The 27073-nt window shown below is 40.9% G+C and overlaps 2 protein-coding genes across 2 annotated transcripts; both read left to right on the top strand.

Moving 5' to 3' along the window:
- Positions 1-1108: 1108 nt before the first annotated feature.
- LOC125018414 (transmembrane protein 26-like) lies at positions 1109-9835 on the top strand. The gene is made up of 6 exons (XM_047602271.1): positions 1109-1533; positions 2479-2575; positions 2762-2854; positions 6375-6583; positions 6809-6888; positions 8348-9835. The coding sequence occupies exons 1-6, from the start codon at positions 1343-1345 to the stop codon at positions 8641-8643; spliced, it is 966 nt and encodes a 321-aa protein (XP_047458227.1). The 5' UTR covers positions 1109-1342; the 3' UTR covers positions 8644-9835.
- A 2387-nt stretch (positions 9836-12222) lies between these two features.
- LOC125018854 (p53 apoptosis effector related to pmp22) lies at positions 12223-21806 on the top strand. The gene is made up of 3 exons (XM_047603250.1): positions 12223-12603; positions 17651-17788; positions 19682-21806. Exons 1-3 carry the CDS (start codon positions 12399-12401, stop codon positions 19894-19896), a joined length of 558 nt encoding a protein of 185 aa, XP_047459206.1. The 5' UTR covers positions 12223-12398; the 3' UTR covers positions 19897-21806.
- Positions 21807-27073: the final 5267 nt, after the last annotated feature.

The raw sequence follows: 27073 nt of genomic DNA, 5'->3' as shown, positions 1-27073 counted from the left end.
AAGTGGGACAAAAATGATGTGTGTGTTGTAGATTTCAGAAAGCCTGCACGGACTTCTGATGCATTGTTTCCTGCATGGTGAGATAATGACATGTGTGATTAGACTGCGTAATCATGGTTTTATGTTGGACCAATTCAAACAGTAGATGTTAAGACCTGTGTGTATTTCATTAAACAAAGTTGTTGTTTTATGAAAATAAACGTTGAATCTTTGTAAAAATTAACACGGCCTAATATCTTTTTTGAGTGATTTTGTCCGTAAATGTTGCTTCTATAGTTTCTGTGAAGTTTACTTTGCGTGCCAAGTTGTGAATAGGCCATTTGTTGTGCGGTACCTTAGCCCACAGAGCCTGATCTCGACATCAAAAAGAAACTAAATTCACACGACGACTGCGCCTAGACCTCCAGGATATTAAAAACAGTTTGACGATTCCAATATTGTTTAATTTGTCTTTTCTGCGTTGATCAATGACCAACAACAAAAAAACTACACATTGCATTTGTTTCCTCAAAACTTTGCCTGTTATTTATGCATGTGATACCTTTGAACGTTTGCATAGTTTTCCAATGTTGTGTGACACACAACAGTGAAACAAAGGAAACGTACAATTTGAATCTTGTGATTTAATGATGATCTATGAGCCTATTTCCTCTATGAAATGTTGTTATCGACCTGCCTGTTCATATAACTCAAAATGCATGTATTCATTTCTTATTATTTCACTACTTTGTCTTGTCTTTTTATTTCCTTATTTATTAATAAATCCATATTTCAGTAAAGATAAAGATCGTATCCTTGTAATATGCATGTATATGAAATAATACGCAGCCTAACAATAAATGATGTGTGGTTATGCGGTGATGTTTCACGGTGACGTTAACATTTGGAATCAATATTAAAATAACCTTTGAGATCATTTCACCACCGGTTACACTGGATTTGACTGGAAAAGCGTTCATGTGGGCTGCGAGCTAAAACCAGCTGTTGCACTTGTGACTGCCTAAACGAGGCAATGATGTGATGCTGCCATCTCCTGTACACTTCTAGATCTTGTGTTAAGCGGAAGTCAGGATGTCACACATAAATCGTTTTCAAAAAAATCCCAATGAGCTCTCGGTGACGGCGTTGAACTGCAGCAGACTAAGACTTTATCGCAGCGCCATAACTCTCCTGTATCTGATCGCCTGCCGGGGGAAACAGGATGGGACCTTCTCTCTGGGCGGGACTTAAAGTTTGGTGAATTGTTTCAAAAATCCACTTTTCTTTCATTTTTGCTCCCCGTGTGAGTAGCAGTCACCGGCTCTCTGTGTTCTGAACAGCTGGACAGCGACCAGTCGGCGTGATGGTCCTCTTCAAGTTTTTGTGTGCGATCATCACCAGGGGCTTATTCATCCTGCTGTCCCTGATCGGAGTGTGGAGGGTGACATGGGTGAAGAAAGACCCCATTTACTGGTTGCTGACTTTGCTGTTTTTACCGCTTGTTGTTGAAATGATAATAACGCTGAGGCAACGAAAGGGACAGGATTACAAATGGTATGTGATGCATGCTTAAATATTTCTAGTAACATTGTAATTATAATATAACCGGGGATGCATTAATCTGCCTAACTCTCTGCGCTATTTTTTTTCTGCACACATTTTCTTTGCTTCATAGTTGTGCAGTAACACACAATAAATTAAGTTTTTGTCATTTCCCCTCCAGACCTTATCCCTTCCCCCCAAATCCCTGAGCTCCCCGCATCCTGAATGTCGCTCTGCTACTATTGTTAAACTATCCTGGGACAGTGAGGATGGGGTGGTACCCCTACCTCCAGGAACTCAGCCTCCCCAAACAGTCTTCCTCCATGTATTCAATCGATCTCCTAAAAATAGCATATAGCATATTTTAATTTCCTTGAGTGTTGAACCTGCAAATTCATTCACTTTATTGTAGTGAAGAGATCTTTCATTTCAGGCCCCGTGCTCAGGTTTATGCAAAACAAATATTTGTGGTTAATTAGGAAGCCTCGCCAGGAAGAACAGTTTCTGTGGGAGTACCCAGAGGAGAGATATGAAAACAACGTGAGCATCACATACTTACTTGCGGGGCTGTGAGGAATGGTCCAACGTATTCTTCAGTATCAGACAAATCTAAGAAAAAAAAAGTTGAACAATTGAAAAATTATACATCTAACTGACGCACTTATTATTTTTTGCTTGAAATAAAATATGACACCAAGATACCATTATCATGTAGGGAGAGCTATGCTGATTCCCTACTCTATGAATAATTTCCAAATGTAACCGTAACATGCTTATTTGGTGCATATGTCCGCAAAATAGTCACAACACATCGTCCTTCAGAATAATCACCATTTGGGTGTTATTGCTCTACAAGTGGTAATATTCACAGATCAACATTACATGGACATTTAATTTATTATTATTATTATTGAATAAGGCTGGAGTGTTGATAAATTGTTGCTGATTGTCTTGCAGGTTTTCTCCACCTATCTTTGTGTTTCTGTTAAGTATCATTCCCACCATCTGGATCCTGGAGCTCAACCACCAGGAAGACAAATCTAGTGACCCACAGGTACTCCTTGCCAGAACCAAAGATACTTTCGCAGTTTGCAACTGCTTGAAACAATATTTCCAATTGAACTTGGCAAATATATAATCTATGGACAGATGTTGTTGGGCGTGGGGAATGTCGCATAACTAAAAAGTAAAAGCAGTTTGTGTAACTCAAAGTACTGAAGCATCTTTCAACTTTTTTCAGTGCAACAAGCTCAACTCCTGGGAGAATTTGCGTCGAGTGATCCACCTGAACGAGTCCATGGTGATGAAAAACGCCACAATCGACTACCTGGCCGTAAGATTGACTGAATCATATTCTTGTTTGATATGTTTTTTTTTTGTTTGTATTTCTTTGGAAACTACAAACCTTGCAGTTGGAGGCTTTTACTGGTGTTATGGGGTCACAGCGAGTGGGTTTATAAGTTTCTTTTCCCTGTTTTCCCTTGTGGGTTGTTTTACTTCCTGTCTTTGCATGTTTTTTTTCCTGCCCGTTTTCTCTGTCACTAGTGTTTATTCATTATAGTCTGCAACCAAACGTCCTCTGGAGGGCCATGGGGGCTCTGGAGTCTATCCCAGCTGTCACTGGGCAAGAAGCAGGGCATGCCCTGGACAGGTCACCAGTCTATAGCAGGGCTAACACAAAGAGACACAACCAAAAGCAAAGAGCTGAAAATGTTGAGCAAGTCCCTTGACATGCAAATATTTCCATGGCTTTGTCATTATGAGTTATAATGATTACAAGCTGTGTTTCGTGGAAACTGCTTGCAGGATTGATATATCACAACATGTATAACTTCAGAATTTAAACCACAGCTAACCCAATCATCTGACCCTCAAGACTCATGGTTCACACAAAAAATGTTCTGTCCATGCACTGCATTTTGGCATCTTCTGTATTTGCTATAAGCACATGTAGCTTTTCTTTCTGTTTTACATTCAAACTTGTTTCTTCGAATGTGAACCTAGTCCCAAATGATTTCTGCCAAGCTCTACAGTTGGGAAAAGGCTCTGATTTAAGGTTCTGATAATCCCTTTATTTAAATCACTTAAAACAAAGTGGCTATCTGAATCCTAAACAGGATTTCTGGTATGGTCATTTGAAATCTCCAAGGAGATTTATGTGGAAGAGGTTTTTATACAGACTCTTTGATTTCCAGTTAAAACACTATCATCAGTGGATCGGAAGTCCAGATGCGGTCTCAGCGTTTAAACAATTCAGAAAGAACTTACCAGTGTAGACAGATAAAGACTCTTTCTATATATACAGGCCATTATCTCCCCATTATCTGTGGATTTTGTTTTAGACAACTTGTAGAAGTCTTCAATTAACTGTGCTACTAACAAAGTTTAAAGAAATCTTTGGTGGAGGTAGCAAAGAATGTTGGACATCAAGGCAATAAATTAGCAAGACCTGAGAGGCCACAGGCTTCGCGAATACATTCACAGGCCACTATTAGGTACACCTTGCTAGTAAAAGGTTGGACCTGGATGGGTGCACTGTGGGTACACTGTGGTCATAAAGGGATGGACATGGTCAGCAGCAATACTCAGGGAGGCTGTGGCATTTAAGCCATGCTCAATTTGTACTAAGGGGCTCAAAGTGTACCAAGAAAATATCCCCCACACCATCACACCACCACCACCAGCCTGAACCGTTGATACAAGCCAGGATGGATCCATGCTTTCATGTTGTTTACGCCACATTTCTATCATCTCCAACCAGTCTGCCCATTCTCCTCTGACCTCTCACATCAACAAGGCATTTTCGTCCACACAACTGCCGCTCACGCGATATTTCCTCTTTTTCGGTCCATTCTCTGTAAACCCTTGTGGTTGCGTGTGAAAATCCCAGTAGATCAGCAGTTTCTGAAATACTCAGACCAGCCTGTCTGGCCCCAACAGCCATACCACGTTCAAGGTCATCACCTCTACATACCTAAATGCACTGAATTGCAGCCATGTGATTGGCTGATTAGCTATTTGTGTTAACAAGTAATTGAACGGGTGTACCTAATAAAGCGGCCGGTGAGTGTACATTACCAGCACGGGAAGGTTGAAAGATACATAAGATGAAAACGGAGTAGAGACGGAAGGATTAAAAGAAATTGTAGACTTGACCCAATCCCTGTGGAACTTCACTAAATTCAGACAAGCTGAATGAAACAATCTGTCAGTAATATAAACAAAAAACTTGCACTTTTATAAATAGAACGAAAAACACTCTACCAGATAGATAAGTCCTTTTTCTTAGAAAAACTATCCAGTATAATGATTATCACTATAATTGCTTTGCTTCTGATGATGTGAGACAGACGTGACAAAAAACTTACAGTTATATTTTTAAAGTAATTTCAGCGATAAAAATGAATGTCCATAATATGGACATTCATTTTTTGGTAGATGAACATATAATGCACAATGTACATGTACAATGTTCATTAATTAATTTGGTTCATTAATTTAAAACCACAGCAGCAATTCAGTCAAAGAATGTGGTGAATAGTCAACCATGAATAAATCATACTCAGGCAAACAGACTTTCTGCTATTCACTGTAAACACAAATGCCCTGAACTGTGTGTGTGTGAACCGTGTGAACTGTAACAATGGGAGGATCTGAACTGAGTAATACAAAAAACAGCCTGACCCCCACCACATTAAGATAAAAATTTAGTCAGACATACCTCTAAAAGCTGGCTCCGTGCCCCAGCTATTGTCCAAGCCTTGTGACATAATGAAGTCATTGAAGGATATGTGTGGCTATATTTGATTGCATTTTTCTTATTGTCAACAAAACCCATTTAAACTTGAAATGAGTGACGGGAATAACGATATATACATTGTCAGAGCCTAATTTGCTTATTCATTGGAGCCATAAACCTTCACCGTTATCTCAAGTATTTGTAAAATAGTCACAGCGTCACACTGGCTGACATGGGCTTTCATTATGAAGAATGTGGGTATTGTTGTTTATCCTGAGTCCGTTGCATACTGACCTTCCTGCTGCTGTAAACGCTCATGAGTGGACCAAATCCGCCGCTAAAAATAGCTCCGAACGACTGTACATGTGTGTTTTACCTGTGTTTTTTTCCTGTGTGCAGCTTTCAGGAAAGTTTTATGCCTTTTTTTTTCCAAAAGAACTGTGCTCACTTTGTGAGGAACATCTGGTTTACCACTGGTTTTCAGCCTTTGTGGTAAGCAAGGCTTATTTCATAGAAAGCTGACAAGCACAGATCGAAGAATGCTGAACACTTCCTAGACGTGGAAATGTGTCTAGTTCTAAAGAAAATTATTGTTAGTTCATGCTGTGGTTTTCGATAACCACTTACACTGCAGAATGGGTTTATCATAATCATAGGAGTAATAAAATTCTGAATTTCCAGCATATGATGACTAACCATGTCATCTAACACAGTATGTGCACTGCAGGAAATGAAGACTCTTGGCTCAAACATTTACTTAGGCTCAAATTATTTCTGTTGCCGTTACTTGTGCCATGATTTCTCGTGTTATCACTTTGTGAGTGGTTTTAGTTTTGAGTTTCACCTCCGCATCCTGTGCCTCCATGTTTATATGTTCCCCTGAGTACTGCATTTAGGACTGGATCATATGAAATTGGGAATGTAATACATTGTTGGTTTGGTGTTGCTGTTGGAGGGAAGGTTGAATTCCTGTTTTCTTATGTGATGACTTATTGGATAATGGCTCAACGTTCAGTAGGACGTAGGAAGTCAAGCTTATTTTAATGAAAAGCTTGACAAACGCAATGTTACAACTAATCAAATAAACGTTTGATGATCTCTCTTTCTCTTCCAGAGTGTAAACCAGATCTTTAACACCGTCTGCTCCAATGATTGGATCCTGGCTCTTCACCAGATCCTGCTCATCCTCCTCATTTTGGGGAAGTGGCTCCTACCACTGGGTGGTGGGGTCACAAGAGATGAGCTGTCTCAGCTTCTTCTAATTTTTGTTGGCACCGCGGCAGACATTCTGGAGTTTACCAGTGAGACGCTGTCAGATGTCAAGTGGGTGGATCATGTTGTTAGTTATTAAAATAACATTTCAGTATTTTATTTTCAGAGTGCGTGCGTTGTCAGGGTTTGTGGGTGATAAGGACCCAAGTGCATAGGGTGACCATTCCCCATCCCTGGTCTAGACAGAGCCTTATACAAACACACACATTTTACATTTACCATACACAGAGTAGAAGAAATAAACCTAAATAGGCAAACTCTTGCGTTTCTTTGCAGAGAGAGCAGTCCTCAGCTGGTCTACATCATCCTAGCTGTGTGGACCTGGAGCATGCTGCAGTTCCCCCTACATCTGGCTGGTCAGTGTGTGTGTTTGTTTGTGAAAATGATATACAGTATGTGGGGTCGATAGAGCAGTGACAGTGTATCTCCAACATTGTCAAATCATTAACCCAAGGGCCTGTTTTCGTTTCCCCGGCCTCTAATAAAGTATGAGGACTTTATCACAGAAAAGGGACATGTCTCTACTTTTAGACACGTGGCTCTGAAAGAACACACGCTGCCCCACAAAAAGAAATCAGTATTCCTCTTTGTTTTTATCAGTGAAGGGAATCCAATGTGGGAAATCCAAGTTGAATTAACAAGCTCTCATGTTCTCAGGAAACCGCTATCATGCAAGACCCAACAAGCAGATATTTTGTTTTTCATACAATAAAGAATGTGAGTCGATTTACTGAGCTCTGAGAGGATTTGAGAAGATGGGAAAGCCCCGCACAAGTTTGTTCTAGGGAATAGAACCTTCCAGATGATCTCAATTATTCATAACACAACCCTATAATTTCTAAATGGACATTAATAATGATACTACAGTGTGTGCCTTTACCATCACAGCGCATTTGCAACACAACAGAGCACTTGGGCTGAATGGACTCTGCTCATTTGTGTTTGCAAATGAAGCAGCCTTCCTGTCAGTCGCGTGGGTGGGTCTTGTTTTATGAGTGCGAGAGTAGACTTGTCCATTGAGTGTGAACGCCTCGTAAACACTCCAAGTGCTGACATACAAATGCAACATGTTCACAACATCCAGGGTAAAGGAAACAACTCGTTAGCTCTGCAGCTGTTCCGGAGTTTTTGATCGTGTTAAAATCCTCTAGGGTTCATTTTTCTTTTGAGCGTTGCAAATATTGTGTTGAAGGTCATTTGTCTGACAAATAATGTATTTTTTTGTCTTTTCCAAACTTTTGCAGAAGCTGTTTGTTTTTTTTTAATCTTATTGGACTGTTTTAATTCAATAAGGATATTTAATGAAGTGGGACTCAGATGAATGTAGAGTATAGGGACAGGGAGCCCTGGAGTGGCAGGTTGAGGTGGACGAGAAAGGAAGAGTGACAATGGTGACTTGGCAGTGTTTGAGAAAGAGAAAAGCAGATGACTGGCCAAGAACAGTAAAGTCGAAGTTGGCAGTTTGGGAAATCCGAAGTGATGAAGAGGACGGAGCAGCAGGACTAGCCCAAGCTGATCGAGAAAGAATAGAGACAGAATGTGTGAACACATCTACCGTTATTGGTCCACTCCATAAACTGAGGCCACAGGTTTTGCTGTTTGTCATCCCCTGTCTCTCGCCCCATTAGTTCCTGTCTTCCGTCACCACTATCTAAAAATATTAAAGCAATAGCTATATACTGTGATCACAGTAGGAGTTAAAGGCCTTGATGTAAATAACTGATGGCACGTAATGGCCAAAAAAACTGACGGTGTCACTGATGATGTCATTAAAAGAACACCAGTGAAACCTCTTTTTTTTTTTCTTTTGAACAGTTGTGAACTCCAAGCAAGATGAGGATGTCAGTCCGGGAGTCCAGGAGGGTTCCCTCTTGTCTAAACACAGCACTGACATTTGGAGCATCGTGGAGGCCTTGTTCATCCAGGATGGCCCTTTTCTGGTGGTCAGGCTCACCGTCATGTTCCACTTCAAAGTCTTCCACCAAATGCTCTGCTTCTTTGCCATAAAGAATTTTCTAGTTGTCATACTGAACATGTACAGGTTGCTCGTTATATTCCAGGACTTCAGATCGTCCAGGCAAAGCAGTGGTAATGGCAACCCTGTCCTCTGATTCAGACAGGTCAACTACAGGAGTAGATGGGACTCTGAGAGACGTAGGGGCCCAGCATTTTAAAGGAAAAAAAGGAAATGCTTGCTTTCTGTTTTCTTCTCACTCTATCCTATTTGGAATCAAGATATCAGTGAGTATCACTGACAGTAGAAGAAAGCTTTTAGCAACCATTTGATGAAGTTTCCAAGTTCACAATCTGCACTTGACTGCCTAGAATCCAAATAGTTTCAAAGCTCGGCCATTGCAATTTCAGTCTCTCTGTCAGCTCAACTAACAGCATTACATTTTATTAAGAAGCCCTGCTTCCAAAATAAATAAAGCAGGGCAGAACAGGAAAAAGGTGTGGGGTCCCAAGTAAAAAATGTCTTGAAATAAATAATGCACATTACAAAGCTTGTCAACATTGGGCATTGACTTCTTTACAAAAAAAAAGTGCAACATTTTCAGGCAGTAGTAGAAACCAGCCAACTAATGCGACAAGAATTTGGCAGATTTTAATCAGCGTGACTTCTCGTCTGAGTGGAAGTGAGGGCAGCGGGGACAGGAAGAGAGGACAGAGATATAATGGATTACCAGGAGGGTGTGAAGTGTTAGCTGAGATTGAAGGAGAGAAAATTCCTCATCTAGACCCAGTCAGGAAGTTAAGACTGATATCGAAATGTATCCTGTTATGTTAGAGAGAACCAGTTGGACAAGACTGGATCATCTTTCTAATCATTCGCTTTTGGCATCTCATGGATAACCGCTCTTTGGAATGCTTTTCACAAGATAAAACCATGATTGTACTGATTCATATCTTCGTGTCATTCTATGCTTACATTTACTCTGATGAGAAAATAAAGAGACTAAAAGCACATAAAGCTGCACTCAGGCAACAAGCTTTGCTGGAGCTGCATGTGTGTATGTGGCGCTTTTAAAAGGAATTTACATGAAGGCAATTTAGGATCTCAACTCAACTCAACAACATCGTTATATCCTGTGTCTTGTACTTACCTTATAATAGTCTCGTTATATCTTAATGTGGCTTTCTTGTATAATCTCTGCTCATGTCCACAAAGCAAAGTTATCCGATGTCCATGTTTCATTTATCATCTTAAATGTTTTTTTGTTTCTTTTTTTTTTCGTTTGTTTGGTGGTTTTTTTGTTAGTTTTTTTTTTTTTTGGCTCAAAGAATATAAAATGTGACACCTGCTCCCTTTGTAATATCAGTCCCCCCTTAATATTTAACACAAACTTCATCTGAGCACCAAATCTGAACCAGGTTGTATGGTAAATGTAACAAAGACAGCCTACTGTCTCCCCTCTGTGGACAACAGTGCATTAGCACTTACATGGTGGCATGCGGGGACAGTTTGCCTGTTGTTTGGGGCTTTGCATCAGAATCTGTTTTATTTGAGGGCAGACGTGTTTTCTTCTCTCAGTTCATCGTCTTGACAGCTGTCAACGTGTCATGAGAGCTGTCAAAGTCTGACTGACAAACCTTAAAATAGGAATCTGCAGTACATCCACAGAGCTTAACATGAGTATCAATTGGCACAAGAAGGTAGATAGATAGATAGATAGATAGATAGATAGATAGATAGATAGATAGATAGATAGATAGATAGATAGATAGATACAGTGGGGGAAATAAGTATTTGATCCCCTGCTGAATTTGTAAGTTTGCCCACTTCCATAGAAATGATCAGACTCTGGTTTTTATGGTTGTTTACTGGTTATGGGTATAGACAGAATATCAATCGAAAATGCATAAAAAACACACAATCTAAAAGTTATAAATTGTTATGTATTTTATTAAGGGAAATAAGTATTTGATCCCCAACAATTCACTTAGAATTCAGGCTCCTACAGATTGGCTGGTGCGCATGTGGCACACAGCTGTGCTCAGTCAACTAATTACCAATACTCCTGATCTTAACTCGTCATGTATATAAAGCACACCTGCTCTAAGAATCAGTTTCTTACATTCCAACTTCTACAGCACCATGGGCAAGACCAAAGAGCTGTCAAAAGATGTCAGGGACAAGATTGTAGACCTGCACAAGGCTGGTATAGGTTACAAAACCATCAGCAAAAGGCTTGGTGAGAAGGTGACAACTATTGGTGCCATTATTCGCAAGTGGAAGACCCATAAAAGGACCATCAACTGTCCTCGGTCTGGAGCTCCCCGCAAAAATCTCGCCTCATGGAGTGAGGATGATGATGAGAAAGGTGAGGGAGCAGCCTAAAACAACACGGCAGGAGCTTGTTAATGATCTGGAAGCAGTTGGGACCTCCGTCACCAAGAAAACAGTTGGCAACACACTGCGCCGTTATGGATTGAACTCTTGCAGTGCCCGCAAGGTCCCCCTGCTCAAGAAGGCACATGTACAGGCCCGCCTTAAGTTTGCCAGTGAACATCTAAATGACTCAGAGAAGGCTTGGAAGAAAGTGCTGTGGTCTGACGAAACCAAAGTTGAGCTATTTGGCATTAACTCGACCCGCCGTGTTTGGAGGATGAAAAAACGTGAGTATGACCCAAAGAACACCATACCCACGGTTAAGCATGGAGGTGGAAACATCATGTTTTGGGGGTGTTTTTCAGCAAAGGGTACAGGGAAACTTCACCGCATTATGGGGCCAATGAATGCAGCCATGTACTGTAACATCTTGGACAAAAACCTTCTTTCCTCAGCAAGAACACTGAAGATGCCTCGTGGGTGGGTTTTCCAACATGACAATGACCCAAAAAATACTGCCAGGACAACAAAGGAGTGGCTCAAGAAGAAGCATATTAAGGTCATGGAGTGGCCTAGTCAGTCTCCAGACCTTAACCCGATCGAAAACCTGTGGAGGGAGCTGAAGCTCCGAGTTTCCAAGAGGCAGCCAAGAAACTTGAAGGATTTAGAGACTGTCTGTAAAGATGAATGGGCCAAAATCCCTCCTGCGCTGTGTGCAAACCTGGTGACCAACTACAAGAAACGTCTCATCGCTGTGCTTGCCAACAAAGGTTTCTCTACAAAGTACTGACTTGTGTTGTGCTTGGGGATCAAATACTTATTTCCCTTAATAAAATACATAACAATTTATAACTTTTAGATTGTGTGTTTTTTATGCATTTTCGACTGATATTCTGTCTATACCCATAACCAGTAAACAACCATAAAAACCAGAGTCTGATCATTTCTGTGGAAGTGGGCAAACTTACAAATTCAGCAGGGGATCAAATACTTATTTCCCCCACTGTAGATAGATAGATAGATAGATAGATAGATAGGTGTTGAAATGCGCTGGGCTGCCGTCTTGTGGTCATTTATCGCACTGCATCATGTTGTCACCACATTGGGTGTACTCTCGTTTTCGATGTCTCATCTCATCCCAGGCACTTTCTCACACCCCAACTTGTTGTGATAACTAAGATGAACAATGAAACTTTTACACTGGAAATAATTTGAGTGTGTCGGGGCCCACCTTAGGCGCATACGCCTCAAGAGTCACAGTCTGCGTTTATACGGTGTGTAATACGACCCAGTGAATGGGGCTGGACCTGGATTAGCGTCTGTTACTCAAACAAGCCCTGCCCTTCGGGTCCAAAACCTGGTAAACGCCTGCATAACACTCTCGGGTGGGGCCGAGGCTTTTATCTTCTATCCACACCTCACCCAGCGACACTCTGCGCTAAGACGCATAAGACACCGGTCGGTAGAACCAGACGGACTACAACTCCCGCTGCCTGCAATTCTCTCCGTCCCGCTCCGCGCTTTCTTATCCTGATCATGTTTCGCTGTGGGATCGCCTACCCTCGATGCAGGTGGATCTTGCCCCTGCTGCTGCTCTTCGCCATTATTTTTGACATTATCGCCATCGCCGCGCAGTCGGGATGGGTCGAAGACGAGGACGCCAAGTCTCACTACGCCAGTATGTGGGAGAACTGCCGGGGCAGGAATGACGACTGGCGTTGCAATTCGCTCATGGAGTACCGTAAGTGTCAATTTACACCTCACAGAAAACACAATAGCTTACCGAAACTCACTAATACCAGTGGATAAATAATGGATACATTTAACGACCCCACTGCGTGTGTCTTTGTGCACACGTTGGTCAACTTGTAGGGAATCGACCTCTAAAACATTCCAGGCTGAAGGGATAAGGGAGGCCTGTAGTCTATCGGTCAGGCAGAATGAACTTTGGTCTATCATTAACTCTTCTTTTATCATATTCAGCCTGGACAAATACAGCAGAGAGTAGGAGAGGCTTTATGGAAGTGACGCATAACAAGTCATAACATCCTTCTTCCCCACATATTAACTTCAAAAAACAAACAAACAAAAGGTAATACAATGAGAATTCTTTCCAAAAAAATAATTTCAAACGTGGAAGAAGGCAGCTGTACAAACAGGAAAGAATGGGTTACTCAGTTTTCCTTTCTTTTGTCATGTCCACATCTTAAGATTTTATCAATGCAAGCTAAGTTAAGCGGTGAGAGGGAACAGGTCTACAGACTGTATTGTTACAGTAACAGTGAAATAAATCCATAATACTTAATCGGAACAGGTCCAGTTAAAAAGTCATGTATAAAACATACAAATGTCCACAGTTTGGTAGCCTTCTAAAACTCATCTACTGTCACGTTAAATCATTCCTTAAAAACACTTCCAATCAGACTGATTCACATTCACATGTACACACTTACAATACCTCCTTAAATCATATGTCCATTCCTTCCACTTACTTAACCACCTTTATTTTACTGTATTTTTTGAACAGGCGTGCTCCTACGGCAGCTACTTAGGCACAGCTAACACTCATGCTATTTGTCACAGATAAGGGCTTGGTGGATTCTTGTGAAGCAATCGGGGACTTTTGGAATATTTCAGATAGTTTTTGTTCCCCTCAGGAGAAGCAGATTTTAAGATGAGTCTTTAACACAGATACGACTATTTGTAGACATGGTATAGCATGTGTGTAAGGTCCAACCGAAGACACGCAACTCATTGACACACACACACACACACACACACACAGGAGTGCTGAACAATGCCTGCGAACAGGCAGGACTCCTGTTCTCTCACTCCCTTTCCTGCTCAGGTTGTATATTGTGCGCCCCCTACACCGACAAAGACGGTATTGTTCTGCTTATCAGACTGTTGATGTTGCCCAGCTAAGCTACAGACATGCAGCTGCGCAACACTACCTAACACAACCTGAGAACTAACCACAGATCTGAATGTATTTTTTTTTCTGTGGCACTTTTCTATTTTCATTCACGCACCAGTACACACTGACCGTCACCTCTGGAAATCACGACGGAAAGTGTTCCAGTATTTACTTTTAAATCTACTAGTTAGTGAGTGTGAGGCATGAAACGAAAACAATCCTTAGCTGCAGCGTTAATTGAGATCATTTTCAGATCGTGTGAACTCGTTCGGCTTTGTGACAGCTGCTCTGAGTCCAAACGGAAACAATTATCGGCGAAATAAACACTGATTACGCAGAAATGTCCTTGTTCAGTTCTCATAATTATGACTGGCACTACGCCATTATCATAGAGCCAGGTTGTGAGCACTGAAAGCACGAGTATTTTTCAGACACTTGAGTCTGGTTTCTTTTGATGTTTCAGACCAAGTTTGTTTGTCTGAACCGTGCTACTGTTTTGGCCGAGGCCTTCCTCGTTCTCAGTGGTACTCGAGTAGTTAAACAGAAGACGAGCACAGCTGCCAGAAGACTGCTGGCTGACTGCAGGATACATTTTTGCCCTGCGGTTCCCATGGCCTGAATACTTGTGGGGATGCTCTGAAAACCGAGGAAGCAAACATGAGGAGCTCTGATTTGGTGTACGGATAGAGGATGGTGTGTGTGTTGGAACTGGGCCAAACAAACTTTACATCAGCTTTTTTTTGGGACACTCCCTATATTGGTGGGGAGACTGTATTCCCAGGAACTGCAACAGGACTAAACGTGCCCATGACGATATGGAGGTGCGGTGATAAACATAAGAAAACAATATAATTACAGGTTTAATCTGAGTCCTGGCATGAGTTAAATGAGTTTCCATGGGCTGACATGACATAACACTGTACACATGGGTACAAAGCCTTAAGCTGGCATTTGGTCTGACATTTAACCCTGTAGTGATGAATAAATGGAGAAAAAAAGGGCAATTTTATGTTAATACCCAACTGTGTAGATCATTTTAAAATATCAGCGGCACAGCGATTTCAGCCAGTGTATATGTGTCATTGGTAAAGAAAAGAAGCATGTCCTCGCATTTTGAGAGATGGACATTAATGTGTTTTTGGTTTTATTTGACTTTAAACATGACTGAAACTATTATTTGTCCCTGACACCAATGTCAGTAAAGTAATCATTCATAAATTTCCCTGAAAACGTCTTTTTCACCAAGATACAAAAAACCCCCCAGTACATTCTGTAGTGTTAGTCAAACCTCTGTGTAGTTGCTGATCAGGCAGGTTTCCCATTAAGAGCCTCACACATTTATCATACACGTGCAAGGGTCAGCGTGTGTCAGTCAGCGTGTGTTTGTCAAACTTACGTCAGTCTTTGGGCGAAGCCGCAGTAAAGAACAGGTTTCAGGGTGCGTGAGATAATGTTAAATGTCTTTAGTCTTGATCAGAAGGGCGAAACAGGCATTGAACAGCTGGATGGCACAAAGTAAGAGTGGTTGCGACAGTCAGCCTGGGTGTACACTCACAGAGGGATAAAGATAAATAGATACTGTATTCATCTTTATGAGAAATTCTTTCACACCCATGCACACACCCAGATATGTGCTTATTGTAAGTTGAATACAAAACGTGTAATGAAGCAAAGCAGATGTGTTTGTGCACAGAACAAACAAGGTCTTTACATTGTTAGAAGACAATACGAACGAACTTCACGAAATTCAGTGGAAATGCAACGAGCATGACCTTTGTTTTCCCAAGAAATGTAGACATTTTAATTAGAAAAATGGGCTCATCAGCTGTTCATTTACTATGTAGTTAACTAGTTTATGGGCCCGGACACTGCTTAAAGCATAATTCCATCGATTATGTAGAGAAAACTCAAACTTTAGATCTTTATGAAGTAAGATACTTACCAAGTCTATCTTATTTGATATGGTGCGATTTTAACTCTATAGCGTCATCCACATAAAGTCTATAAAGCAATTTGCTCATTGCTGATATTTTTTGTTGGCGACAGTTGCTAGGTAACTTTCTTGTTTATTTTCCACTACAGATGTGTCTGAGTTTGGTCCTCATTTCAGAAGCTCAGATTACTTCAATTCACGCTACTAACCTTCGCCTTCCCTCGTCTTCCCTAGCCACGTCGCCCACGTCGTCCTGGGTTTAAGCCACTTTCTGTTAGACGAGGGGCAATAAGAACAAACACTGATGGAGTATTTAAAATCACACTGTTTATTTACGTGTGTGGCTTCGCCTTTTTGCTCAGGTCTAATTATTTTAATTGGCGCCCTCACACCCACACACAAACACGCACGCACGACGACAGCTTAAGAGCGTCTTCATTAACGTTAATGGAAAAACAGTTTCGAGCAGCGGTGGTTCTTGATCTGTGGATGAACCTCTTTCTGCCCCACGGGAACCCTGGATAGGTTCGCCGTGTCGTGGTCTGATTTACTTGGTGTAATCTTGACATGCTAGCTTAAGGCTTCGGAGTTAGCAGCAAGAGCAACAGTGTGTAGTTGAAAAGCTTTAACATTAACACGTTACTGTGAGGAGAGCATTCAACCAGTCAGACGAGTCTGATGTTTGTATAATAACAGCAATGCCTCAGGCTGAGGCAGGTTGGCCTTAACCCGAACACACACGCACACACATAGCTGTGAATAATTTAGGGTGTGGACGGATCCAGTATCGGCGACCTGGGTTTGACAGCGTGTAAAAAGTCCACCTGTATACTTACACTAAGCTAAGTGTTTTGGAAGTTCTACTTTACTCTTATGCTTGTCAAGTGTGTGTTTTTAGGGACGCGGGATGTTCCTAACAGAGTTTCTGATGCTGCTAAGTTTTCATAACTCGGTATCCATCATCCAGTTTATGTTCCAAATGACTGAAAAGCGAACACACAGTGGGAGGTGTTTTATTCTTCCCTATAATTACACAATTACATGTCTGCGCAACAGGCAGAGAAGTGACTTGCTGTTAAGGGTGTGGCGGGTGTGTGAGATGGAGGCAATCTGTCGCGCTGTCCTGATCGTCACTAACCTTAACGACTGTGCTGTCATGAGTTCAAGCCCTCAGTGGTACAGCAATAATAATAATAATAATAATAGGCGACACCGCGCAATTCATGACTCATTTATTTGCTGAGGCTTGCATGCAGTTTAAGAGCAGACTACACGCTGACTCGTCACAGTCAGATATTTTTTAACAAAGTCATACATGAAATGCATCTGGCAGATGTTGGGGGGCTTTGTTCTCGCACCTGGTTTCAGAAGTGGACGATTGAGTAATATATCAATGTAACAAAGCAAGGAAACAGGCTTGTGTAGTAGTAAAGCACACACTCAATAACTAAATACCTGTCAACAAGACGTAGTCTTGGTATTTACCACGGAGTTATTTCCATGCATCATTTTAGGATAATATAAATGGCAAATGCAAATATAACAAAATGTGTTTGCATTTCTCCACACAGCAGCCGGTAAAAGGATTGGCTGGTCTGTCTGTAGCCTGAAAGGGAAAACTGAGGGCAGAGAAATTATCCAAGGTGCTCCTGACAGCGCTGACTGCTGCTCAGAGCTTTGAGTGGTTGGTTATAACTGAAGGCGACTCAGATCAGATCAGACAGTCTCTGCACTGAGATGTTCGGATAGTCAGAGAAAAATGGAAATTCTAAAAGTGAAAATGGACAAAAGAGGGGTTTTAAAAATTGTTTTAAACACGTTCCAGTGTTTTCTCCAAAATGTTACTCGATGATTGAATTGAAAAATAACCCTCCTGTTCCTAAGGTACGAGTTTATGTTTGTATTCCACTCGTTAACGTGACGTGTGTTTGATTTCAGCTTGGGCCCAGGCAGTGGCTGCTCTTATGCTCATCGGCCTCATCATACTCATCATCGCCTTCATCGTCGCTGTTGCGGGAATGTGTAACGTCAACCCCGGTCTTCTGGTCGCCACAGGAGCACTGTTGCTCCTTGTTGGTAAGTTACACACACACAAAATAACGTGCATACAAATGCCACATTTCCACAAGAGCGATTACTCACACATCTGGGAATTAATTTGTATAGTTGGGTGAAGCAGTACCTGAGAAGAAAGCTAAAAGGATTAGGGAAGTCTTAGTTTTATTAGCTCTGTATATTCATTAACCGTGAGTCAACCGCAATGACTTTATAAGGATAGGATTGTCAAGTATCGGCCAAAAACTGTGGAGACTCAAAAACTTACTGAGGCCTCCTTATCGCTTTATGCGGAGGGGTGTGAAGGGAGTTAGACTTGGACGTCAGGGAGATGCTGAAAGGTTAACACAATGTGTAAGAGCAGCGTAGGAAGTGCTGTTGTGGCTGAACGTAAGAATTCCACAGAAAAAGGAGTCAAAGCGACAACTTGTGCCTGCTTGACCCTGAAAGGAGGAGAAACAAACAAAAAGAAAAAGGAGTGGTGGAAAAAGAAAGTGACTTGGATGTTTTCTACTTTTGTCTGACGTTGCTGTGACGACCGCTGGTTTAGTCCTTTTATCTGATTGAGTCACCCCACAGACAGTTTGAGAACATGGGAACGGAGCCAAGCCGGAGGGGAATTTACTTAGTTTGAACTTCCTGCCGTATCAAAGAGATTTTTTTCCTAATGCCACCCAGGTATCTAATAGGTACAGGTGTTGGATCTCCACTAGAACTGAACATAAGCTAACAAACTCATAAAATACAGTTTTTTTCCAAAAAGCTCTAAAAGAACGTGTGGTCGAACTTAAGGGAAGCATGGGCATTTTGTGTAAATCTTGACAAGTTGTGTTAGAGTAATGCTATGTATCTGGGCAGTGTCACTGGGATCCTTTATCTCCTGTGGCGTCAGTTGCGGTGTAGTCTTGGAATAAAGAGCTGACGAAACAGTTTCTCATAAACTGTCAACAGCTGTATTCTGACTAACTCGAACCTGTTTTAAGATTAAGAGTATAAATCGAGTTATTCACCGGTTGCCACGCCTCGACTCGGGGCTGAATGCAAATGAATTTTAGTGCATGAAAGAGAGTCACACCCTTCTCAAGTATAACTGTCTGGAAATTTTGACAATAAGTGCCAGGAATGATCACCGCCTGCGAATAGTCATGTGTGTCTCACAGATGTTGATGCGTTGATGCAACTCTTACATGCAGTCGTGAAGGTATTTTTCACGCCCTGCTGTTAGTGTCGGCGTTTGTTTGTTTGCTGGCTGCGCGCCTGAATAAGTATCTCAGGGTTCTGCTTCCTGGTTTTATGAGAATGTTTTTTTTAAATTGTCTTCCTTATGTAATTTATTATTTTATGGGTATGTTTTACTTCCATGGAGGACGCTAACTGATCTGATCAGGTGGTGCATTTTTCCAGTTTTCAGTGTTTGAGAGTTACACCGTTCCTCCTCTTATATGTGCTAAATTGTCATTTGATTCATTACCTGCTTCTCTTTTTTCTCTCATTTGCCAAATTTCGGACAATTACCCATAAAGTTAGGAAATTACGCTGAGCGGGCATAACGTTATGGCATTATGATCATCTTGGTATCTAGGCACGTGTCAGTGGGTGTGATATAGTAGAGCGCAAGTCAACACTTTGTACTCAAATGTCACAGAAGCAGGAATAAAGGCACGTTGAAGGATCTGAGCGACGTAGGGCCAGATGTAGAAAACAGCAGCTCTTTTGGGGTGTTTCACAGTTCTCAGTAATAAAAAGCAGTGAACTGGTGAGAGGGTCATGGGAGGCCAAGGCTGATTTCTGCTTGACCCAGCAGACGAGCCCCTGCGGCTTATGAATTGATAAAAACACGACATTTCAGCCAAATTTGCGTGTGAAAAAACTGAAACTGAAACTTTTCTCCCCCCCTCATCTTTGTGTCTGCAGTGATTGTCCAGGTGATCGCTCTGATCATTTACCCCGTCAAGTTCAATGAGACCTTGATCTACGAGGGCGACTACTTCTACACGTGGGCCTACGGCTTCGGCTGGGGCGCCACCATCGTCTGCCTCGGCTGCACCATCATCTTCTGCTGCCTGCCACGTTATGAGAGCCACCTGCGCGGCGAGGAGAAGATCAAATACCTCTACACCTCTTCCTAAACGCAAAACCTGCACACAGTTAGAGCCTTTACGGTCACTCCTCACTCTGAGCTGCGTCTGTACTGGCTGCTGAACTTTCTTTTTTTTATTTTACACTGTACCATTTCACCAAAGATGAAGATGAGTCTCAGTTCAGTTAAATTTGGTTCACAAACAGAACCCCCCCTCATATTACCTATCATATTACCTATATTAAGACCTATATTTTTAGTCAGCACCTTCCAAAATGTGTTTTCACATTTTGTTTTCACATGAAACATATTACTATTTATATAAACATTTTAACTGTAAATGCAAAATCACCCAAGTGCACTTAACTTACAGGTGGTAGTTTGATTTGAGCTCCTGAAACGTCTTTACAACAAACGAGTGCTCCAGAATCAAAATTTTGCAAAGCACGCAAAGTCGAATCTTTGTCGTAATTTGGTTTTGTCCCGTGTGTTACGATAAGTGTGTGCAAGCGAGAAGGAAAACTTGGACTCAGAAGCTGAATGTAGTCTGCACATAAAGAAATGTACATGCAGTATAACGGTCCCTTTTCTTATCTGCTGTTTGTGTCCAGGATTTTGTATTCACTTCCCAGCAAAGGGGTTTAACTGTGGGAGTTCGCTGTGTTGCTGTATTCGGAAGTGTGGTGAGCACTATTAATAATACACTTCACGGGTAGGGAGCGGTGTGATGGCTGATATGAAACAGAGGAAGAGGTGTGTGTGTGCGTGTTTTGTTTTCATTCTGAACTGTCGCTCTTTACTGGAAGCAAATTTGGATCATTTTCCTTTCAGCCCGGTAATTGATCTGACATAGTCTTTTTTTTCTTTACAATACATTTTTTGCTTTCACCTACTGAAAATTGTTATTCTGGACCTTGTAAATGTAAAAATCCTTAATGTACATTTTTAGTAGGGTTCAAACTCGTGTGAGCTGCCTTGTTTAATGACGATGTCAACATTTTGGTTCAAAGGGAACAATATACGATGATACTTTATTGATCCCCATTAGGGAAATTCAAATAAAGTGTTCTGGGTTTTTTTTCAGAATAATACATATATACTTCTTTTATATTTAAAAGATGGGCATAGCTACCAGATGTGCAAGTGAAGCCACTGTGGGAGTTAGCTAAAGCTGATGGTCACCCTTCTCTCATCCCCAGCTCCTCCTTGTTGTCCAATTATGGTCACACACAAAGGTGACAGCTGGAGGCTGTGTCAATCTTTTATAGACCTTCCATGGATTTTCATGTGTTTTGCCTCAAAGCAGTTTCATTTAAATAAAGTAGTTCATTTTTTTTTTTTTTATTTGAGTTATATTTTTTCCACAGACGAATGATGAGACGTGTATTTTATAATAACCTCCATAATATCTGATGATACCACTCTGGCTGACCATTTTAATGAGACGCTGAGACTACGGTCTAAAATCTTCAGACTTAACTGTGTGTAAAACCTGTGCCTTAGCTTCTTCTGTGTTGTGTTGTTCAATCCTTGAATGTCCTGTCTGACTTGCCAGTCTGGTTTTAATGACTTAGGCTGACTCTGTTCATGTCGCGAGCAAATTCACGTCCAAACAAGACCAGTTGACACTAAATGATTCTGAGTAAAATACGCTGTGTGGGGGGAGAAAAAAAGAGATGACGATTGATTGTAGGCTTTTCCACTTATGCTTTTATTTTGTGACCTCTTTTAGGTTGTTTACATAGACAATTACGAGATATAATGCTCCTATGTTTTTTAATCTGGTAGAAGTTTTAATTGATAATGAGCATCAATCTCTGTTTTTAGCACCAGCTTTCTAAACCATTGTTAGTCACTGTGTGGGTATGTACTGTACTATGGGGTATCTCTCACCCAACTGTTTTCCTGCTGTAGTATGAATTATGTATTTTTATGCAATAAAGAGTCTCCTTTTTTGAACTGGTTGATTTTCTGACTTTTTTTTTTTTTGCAATGCAGAGACCACATTTATATTTGAATTTTAGGAAAGGAGGACAAGCTTGTTTGTGTAATAATTGCGCAATTTGCCAGATGTTTCATTATCCAGCTCTGCTTTGGATTAGGAATTAAAGAAACACACATAATGTGATGCAAACTTCACAATAAATACAATACAAACATACTAAAACTTATTATTGTTAAACTCTGTGTGACTGTTGGTGTGTGTTTGTTGAAAATGTCACCCTTGCCAGGTTAAAATGATGGCGCAATTCATGCAAATGATGTTCCCGTCTCTGTTTACTTGTTACCACTCACACAAATGCAGGCTTGTATAGGAACATAGTTGACAAACACAACAGAGATCCACATGTGTGAGTCATGAATCATGACATGCTCCACCCTGGGACAAGCCTGAGTGAGAATTAGACCTTGCTCAGCATGTCCTGACAGCTCTGGCTTCTCTGTGAAAAGGGTGGGGAAGAGAAAGTATGTGCAGGAGATAATGAGAGCAAAGAAAGAAGAGAAGAAAATGACACGAGGTTGAGACACACACAGGTGGAGGGAGGCAGGAGGACAGCGGAAAGGGAAAGTAACACTGACACAGGCAGAGGGCAGAGAGGACAACGTAGCTCATTTATTGATTTGTTGTTTTTTACTTTAAGTCACGGGTAAAAAGCCTGCAGCTGCAAGGTGACATGTTCATGCAGCACCTCAGCACATTATTTCTCGTCTCTTCCCGACAGAAAATAATAAACAAATACAAAACCAATTCAACTCAGATCGTTCACAAAACCCGACTTTATGATGTATTTCTCCAATAAGTAAAGCAACATGAAAGCATTGGTGCACCAAAAAAGGCTAAACTTAGTCATAACACTTGCTTAAATCATTATAAGCTGTGGAGTAGTGGTTAGAGGCGCCGCTTGGGGGCCGAAGGGTCCCAGGTTTGCCTCTCGCCCTCTCCATGTGCCCTGAGCAAACACCTAACCCCCAATTTGCTGTGGGCGCAACCCACTCCACTATGTGAACAAATAGATGGGCCAAACAGCAGGAACAAGTTCCCGATTGTGAGAATTAAGGGTTACACTTTATTTATTTTTTATTTATTTAACCATAAAAACAAAAATAGTAACCTATTCATCTCCCAATGGGTCAACTGACTAATGATTGGATCACACTTTTCTAATCTTCTTATGCTGCTGTGTACACGTGTACTGTGCTGACCTCTTCAGTTCACACACGGAATTTTTTTTTTTTTTTTTTTCATTTGCAATCAGACCTTTTCAAATTAAAACCAAGTACTGAAAAACATATATAACTATTTAGTGGTAATTTAAATATATTCCGATATGTTCAGCTCATTAATCATAGCATATTTATCTCCTTTATATGAGCATTTTGTGTCATCACAAAGAAAATGGGAGCCTCAAGAGAAAAATATATTAGCAGCCCAAAAACCCAAGACAGGTAGGCCTGCAAGAGAGCAATAAAGAGACCTCAAGAGTCAAGAGCTAATTGATTCTGTGCTAATAGCATGTCTAATAGTGTATGAAGTGTGTATTCACTGTGTAATGTAGGCATCCTGTACTAAGGTTAAGACACTTTACATGATTGATCGTCGTCCATTGCTTCATTCCTCTCTGTAAACATGACTTTATCTGCCTCCTGGAAGCATTTTTTCACTTTAAAGAGTCCCACATGACATAACGAACACACAACTTCAGCTGTTGGTTTTTACAACACCAGCTGGGTGATCAGCCATCGCCTTGTGTCCTAGAAGTCCTTGATCCATAACCACCTTGATGCTTTTTTGGGAAACTTGATCTTGTGTCCATTTCTTCTGCCCTCCCCTGTGAGCTCAAAATATTTGACCTTCTTGTGTTGACGGGCCACCTGCACCTTGTCTTCCAATAGAATACGAGTTTCATCATGTCCACTTACTGAGAGGAGCCTAATGTCAAGGCCGAGTGTGGCCTGTGTGACCTCCTTGCAATGTGTTGTGGTGACTTCAGCTGTTTCTCTAACTCAACCTCCAGCTCGAAGACAACAACCTCAGTGACATTGTCAAAGTAAAGGGTATGTGTGCGTCCTTCAACATGGCTGCCATTGCTTCCAATAAAAAAACAAAACAGCTATGACTTACTTTAACAGTTTCGATCATTGAATGTCTTTAAGCTAAAAATAAAAGTAGATGCTAAAAAGATTTTTCCTTATATGAGTAAATTTGAAAAGAAGAGAAGAAAAATATATTTTTTGATTTGAAACAATTTCCAGCTGATAAAACTTACTGTATATAAATAATGTCTCTTTTAGATATTATCTCATTCTAGGTCACATCACAATAGTCAGACACAGCTACAACTATGACTCCAACTACTTCTGATCAGGAAGGCCCCGAAACAAAGTCAAAACATAAAGCACATGCAAATACACCACGGCACAAAATGCAAATGTAAATATCACTGCTACCACTACTACTAACATTGCAAGGTTTAAATAAGTAAACATTTTATCTTAAGGTGGCCACTATTGGTTTGACTTCTGACAGTTCACCCCCAGACAGCGTATCAAGGAGTGTCTAATTGTTGACTGGCAAAGATAAGAAGCTCGGCTCATGTTGAATGATTCCCTGTGGAGACCCAAGATACACATCGCTAGAGTGTGTTACGAAATGCTTAATGAGATTTTTGTCACCCAGTTTCAGATTAGCTAACTAGACTTTTGGAGAAGTGGTGGTTGTTCCCTCCCCGTGGGAAGTGGAAAAGACTCATACATTCTGCATCGCCACACCTTCAGCTGAATGGGTTTATCAGAAAGACATCAACTCATTCGGGCTGGTTCCTGACAAACTATTAACCACTCTGATGAAAGCCAGACCGATTCATATCTTTCACAAACTCATATTGGGAAGACACTTCTTCAGTGTTATGACATGAGAATATAGGCAGAGTACTGCAGCGTCAGATTTATTTTAGAAAAGGTTTTGCAATCAAAATATTTAAGTAAGAGTAAAAGTTTTTTAATTATTTTATCTTGCCATGACTGTATAACCTGGGAATCATCTTATGTGTTAATGGATTACTTTATTGTATCTGAATGCAAAGTGATGTTGTCAATTAAATAGAAATATTTGAGACGATCATAGCTGTTTGACGTCTGTGTTTGCTTGTGCTTCTTCATAAGTGCCACTAGATGTCAGGCTTGATCACTATATTGTCATCCATGGCTCTCTAATCTCTACCTAAGTCAGTGCCTGAAAATATACAAGTATCTTTCAAGCAAAGGCTCAGAAAAAGAAAAGTGTGACAATTAAACAATGTGAAGTTATTGTCTGCTTTTACCCCTAATCTGTGTGTCAAGTGCATTTCAGTAGGAGTTGGTTTCGATCCTCCTCCGAGGTGCTTTCCAAGAAGAGCCAGAAGAACACTGACATGTTTCCTCTTCACAAATCTCCTCTAGGGTTCTCCCCACTGTTCTGCCACCTCATACCAGGACAGGGTGCCGAGGCTTTTGGGGCTCTGATGGAAGGATCTGGGTTCAGAAGTCACTCTGAGGGACTGGCCACACTGTCAGAACACAAGAGACGTATGACTTTGGAGGACATATAAAGGTATGTGTTTTGGCTTTTAGAATAATGAGTAGAACAAGTACCCGGATTACCAGGAGATAGCCATGTAAATGACAAACATGAGTATTATTATCATAATCCCTTAATTACAGCTGCATTGTGCCCCTTTAAATAGAAAAGGAGCAGTCTTTTGCTGGTGCATACAACCCAACCCAAAACGTTGACATACTTTAGATTTATCTTTGTGAATCAGTAAAAGAGGATACAATAAGACACGTGATAAGGATTCTGTTCTTTTTTTGAAAAAAAAAGCACATTGCAGCATGTGCACATGAAGTAACATCGCCGTCAACCAGGAAGAAGAGCTGACATCACTTTTGTAAAGTGAAGGTCAAAGTGAGTCACATGTTCGCATCAAGTCTTAGCAATAGATGACTAGTGAATGAGTAAAGTTAAACAACATCAACAAAACGCCCTGCAATTAGATGATTTATTCACTGGCTGAGGCAGGTGATGCATATCAGCCAAATGAAATTTTATTGCTGTGTAGTTTTATTTAATTGAAGACAGAGCCCAGTCAGCAAAAGCACGATCTACCTGATTGTGAGAACACAAGTCATTATGGCCTTTTCGGTATGGGAGTGTTAATGTTTGACAATAGAGAAGTTGTTTAAGTTGTGATAAACCCCAATCAGACATAACACAGCACATGTCTCATATTGTTCAGATCTCCCTTGTGCCTCCAAAACAGTTGTGACTCATCAGAGAATAGACATGGTCCTTATGAAGGTGTCCCGTGGTGTCTGGTAACAGGATGCTGTTAGTAGGGAGAGCCCTTTGTGGATCATCCCACAGATACTTGATCAGTCTGGGATCTACGTCTACACATCTACTTTGTGCTGTTCTTCATGTTTTTTGAGTTGCTCCTAAGACGTTTTTATGTCTGTGTTTGTGTCAGGCTTCATCCCCCTGGGGATGGTTGCTGACATCATTGTTATGGGGGGTGCCTGGTCTGGTCTAGGTGGGTGGTACATGTCTTAGTAACATCCACATGAATCCCTGGTCCAGAAGTTTCCCAGCAGAACAACAATAAATTGTCACAAGATTGTCAATGTTATATTTTATATTTACTTCGCCTGTCAGTGGTTTTAATGTTGTGGCTGATTGGTGTATGTCAATAACACTGTGCTGTTGAAGTTAAGGAAGTACTCAAATGTTCTACTTCTGTAAAAATATCAAGAAGTAAGAGTTCTCCTTTCAAAATGTTGCTAAATATTACGTTATATAAATATGCTCCTATTATTAAGTCAGAAATGATATGTCAAGCATTATACCTGAAACGTGTACTTGAATACATGTGTGAGCGCCATTTTATTATTTATTTTCATATTTAGGAATTTTTGCATCATATCTTGTAAGCTCGTTGTGTGTTTTCTTAGGGAAATCTGGGTTTAATTAAGGGAAAAGGACAATATTTCCCGCTCGGCTGTAGTGAAGAGGACACATTTATGCTGATCTAACTGTGTGGTAGTGCCATGTTAAAGTGTTTTAATATGCGGAACCTAATGTTTTATTTTTGATCTAATACTGACCGCAGAGCCGAGCTCAGTCTAATTTAAATATGAGTGCTAAAAAGTCAGTAGCGTCACAGTCTGCTGGTCCGATACAGCACATTTAA

The sequence above is a fragment of the Mugil cephalus genome, chromosome 13, assembly GCF_022458985.1.
Source record: "Mugil cephalus isolate CIBA_MC_2020 chromosome 13, CIBA_Mcephalus_1.1, whole genome shotgun sequence".
Lineage (NCBI taxonomy): Eukaryota > Metazoa > Chordata > Actinopteri > Mugiliformes > Mugilidae > Mugil > Mugil cephalus.
This window is presented reverse-complemented; position numbering and strand designations above follow the sequence as displayed.

Bases quoted from the DNA above. Each gene is read 5' to 3' on its own strand.
- LOC125018414 (XM_047602271.1), top strand. From the start codon at position 1,343: ATGGTCCTCTTCAAGTTTTTGTGTGCGATCATCACCAGGGGCTTATTC. The intron at 2,576-2,761 runs GTACTCCTTGCC...AACTTTTTTCAG, and splicing joins ACAAATCTAGTGACCCACAG to TGCAACAAGCTCAACTCCTG. The intron at 2,855-6,374 runs GTAAGATTGACT...TTTCTCTTCCAG, and splicing joins CCACAATCGACTACCTGGCC to AGTGTAAACCAGATCTTTAA.
- LOC125018854 (XM_047603250.1), top strand. From the start codon at position 12,399: ATGTTTCGCTGTGGGATCGCCTACCCTCGATGCAGGTGGATCTTGCCC. The intron at 12,604-17,650 runs GTAAGTGTCAAT...GTTTGATTTCAG, and splicing joins CAATTCGCTCATGGAGTACC to CTTGGGCCCAGGCAGTGGCT. The intron at 17,789-19,681 runs GTAAGTTACACA...TTGTGTCTGCAG, and splicing joins AGCACTGTTGCTCCTTGTTG to TGATTGTCCAGGTGATCGCT.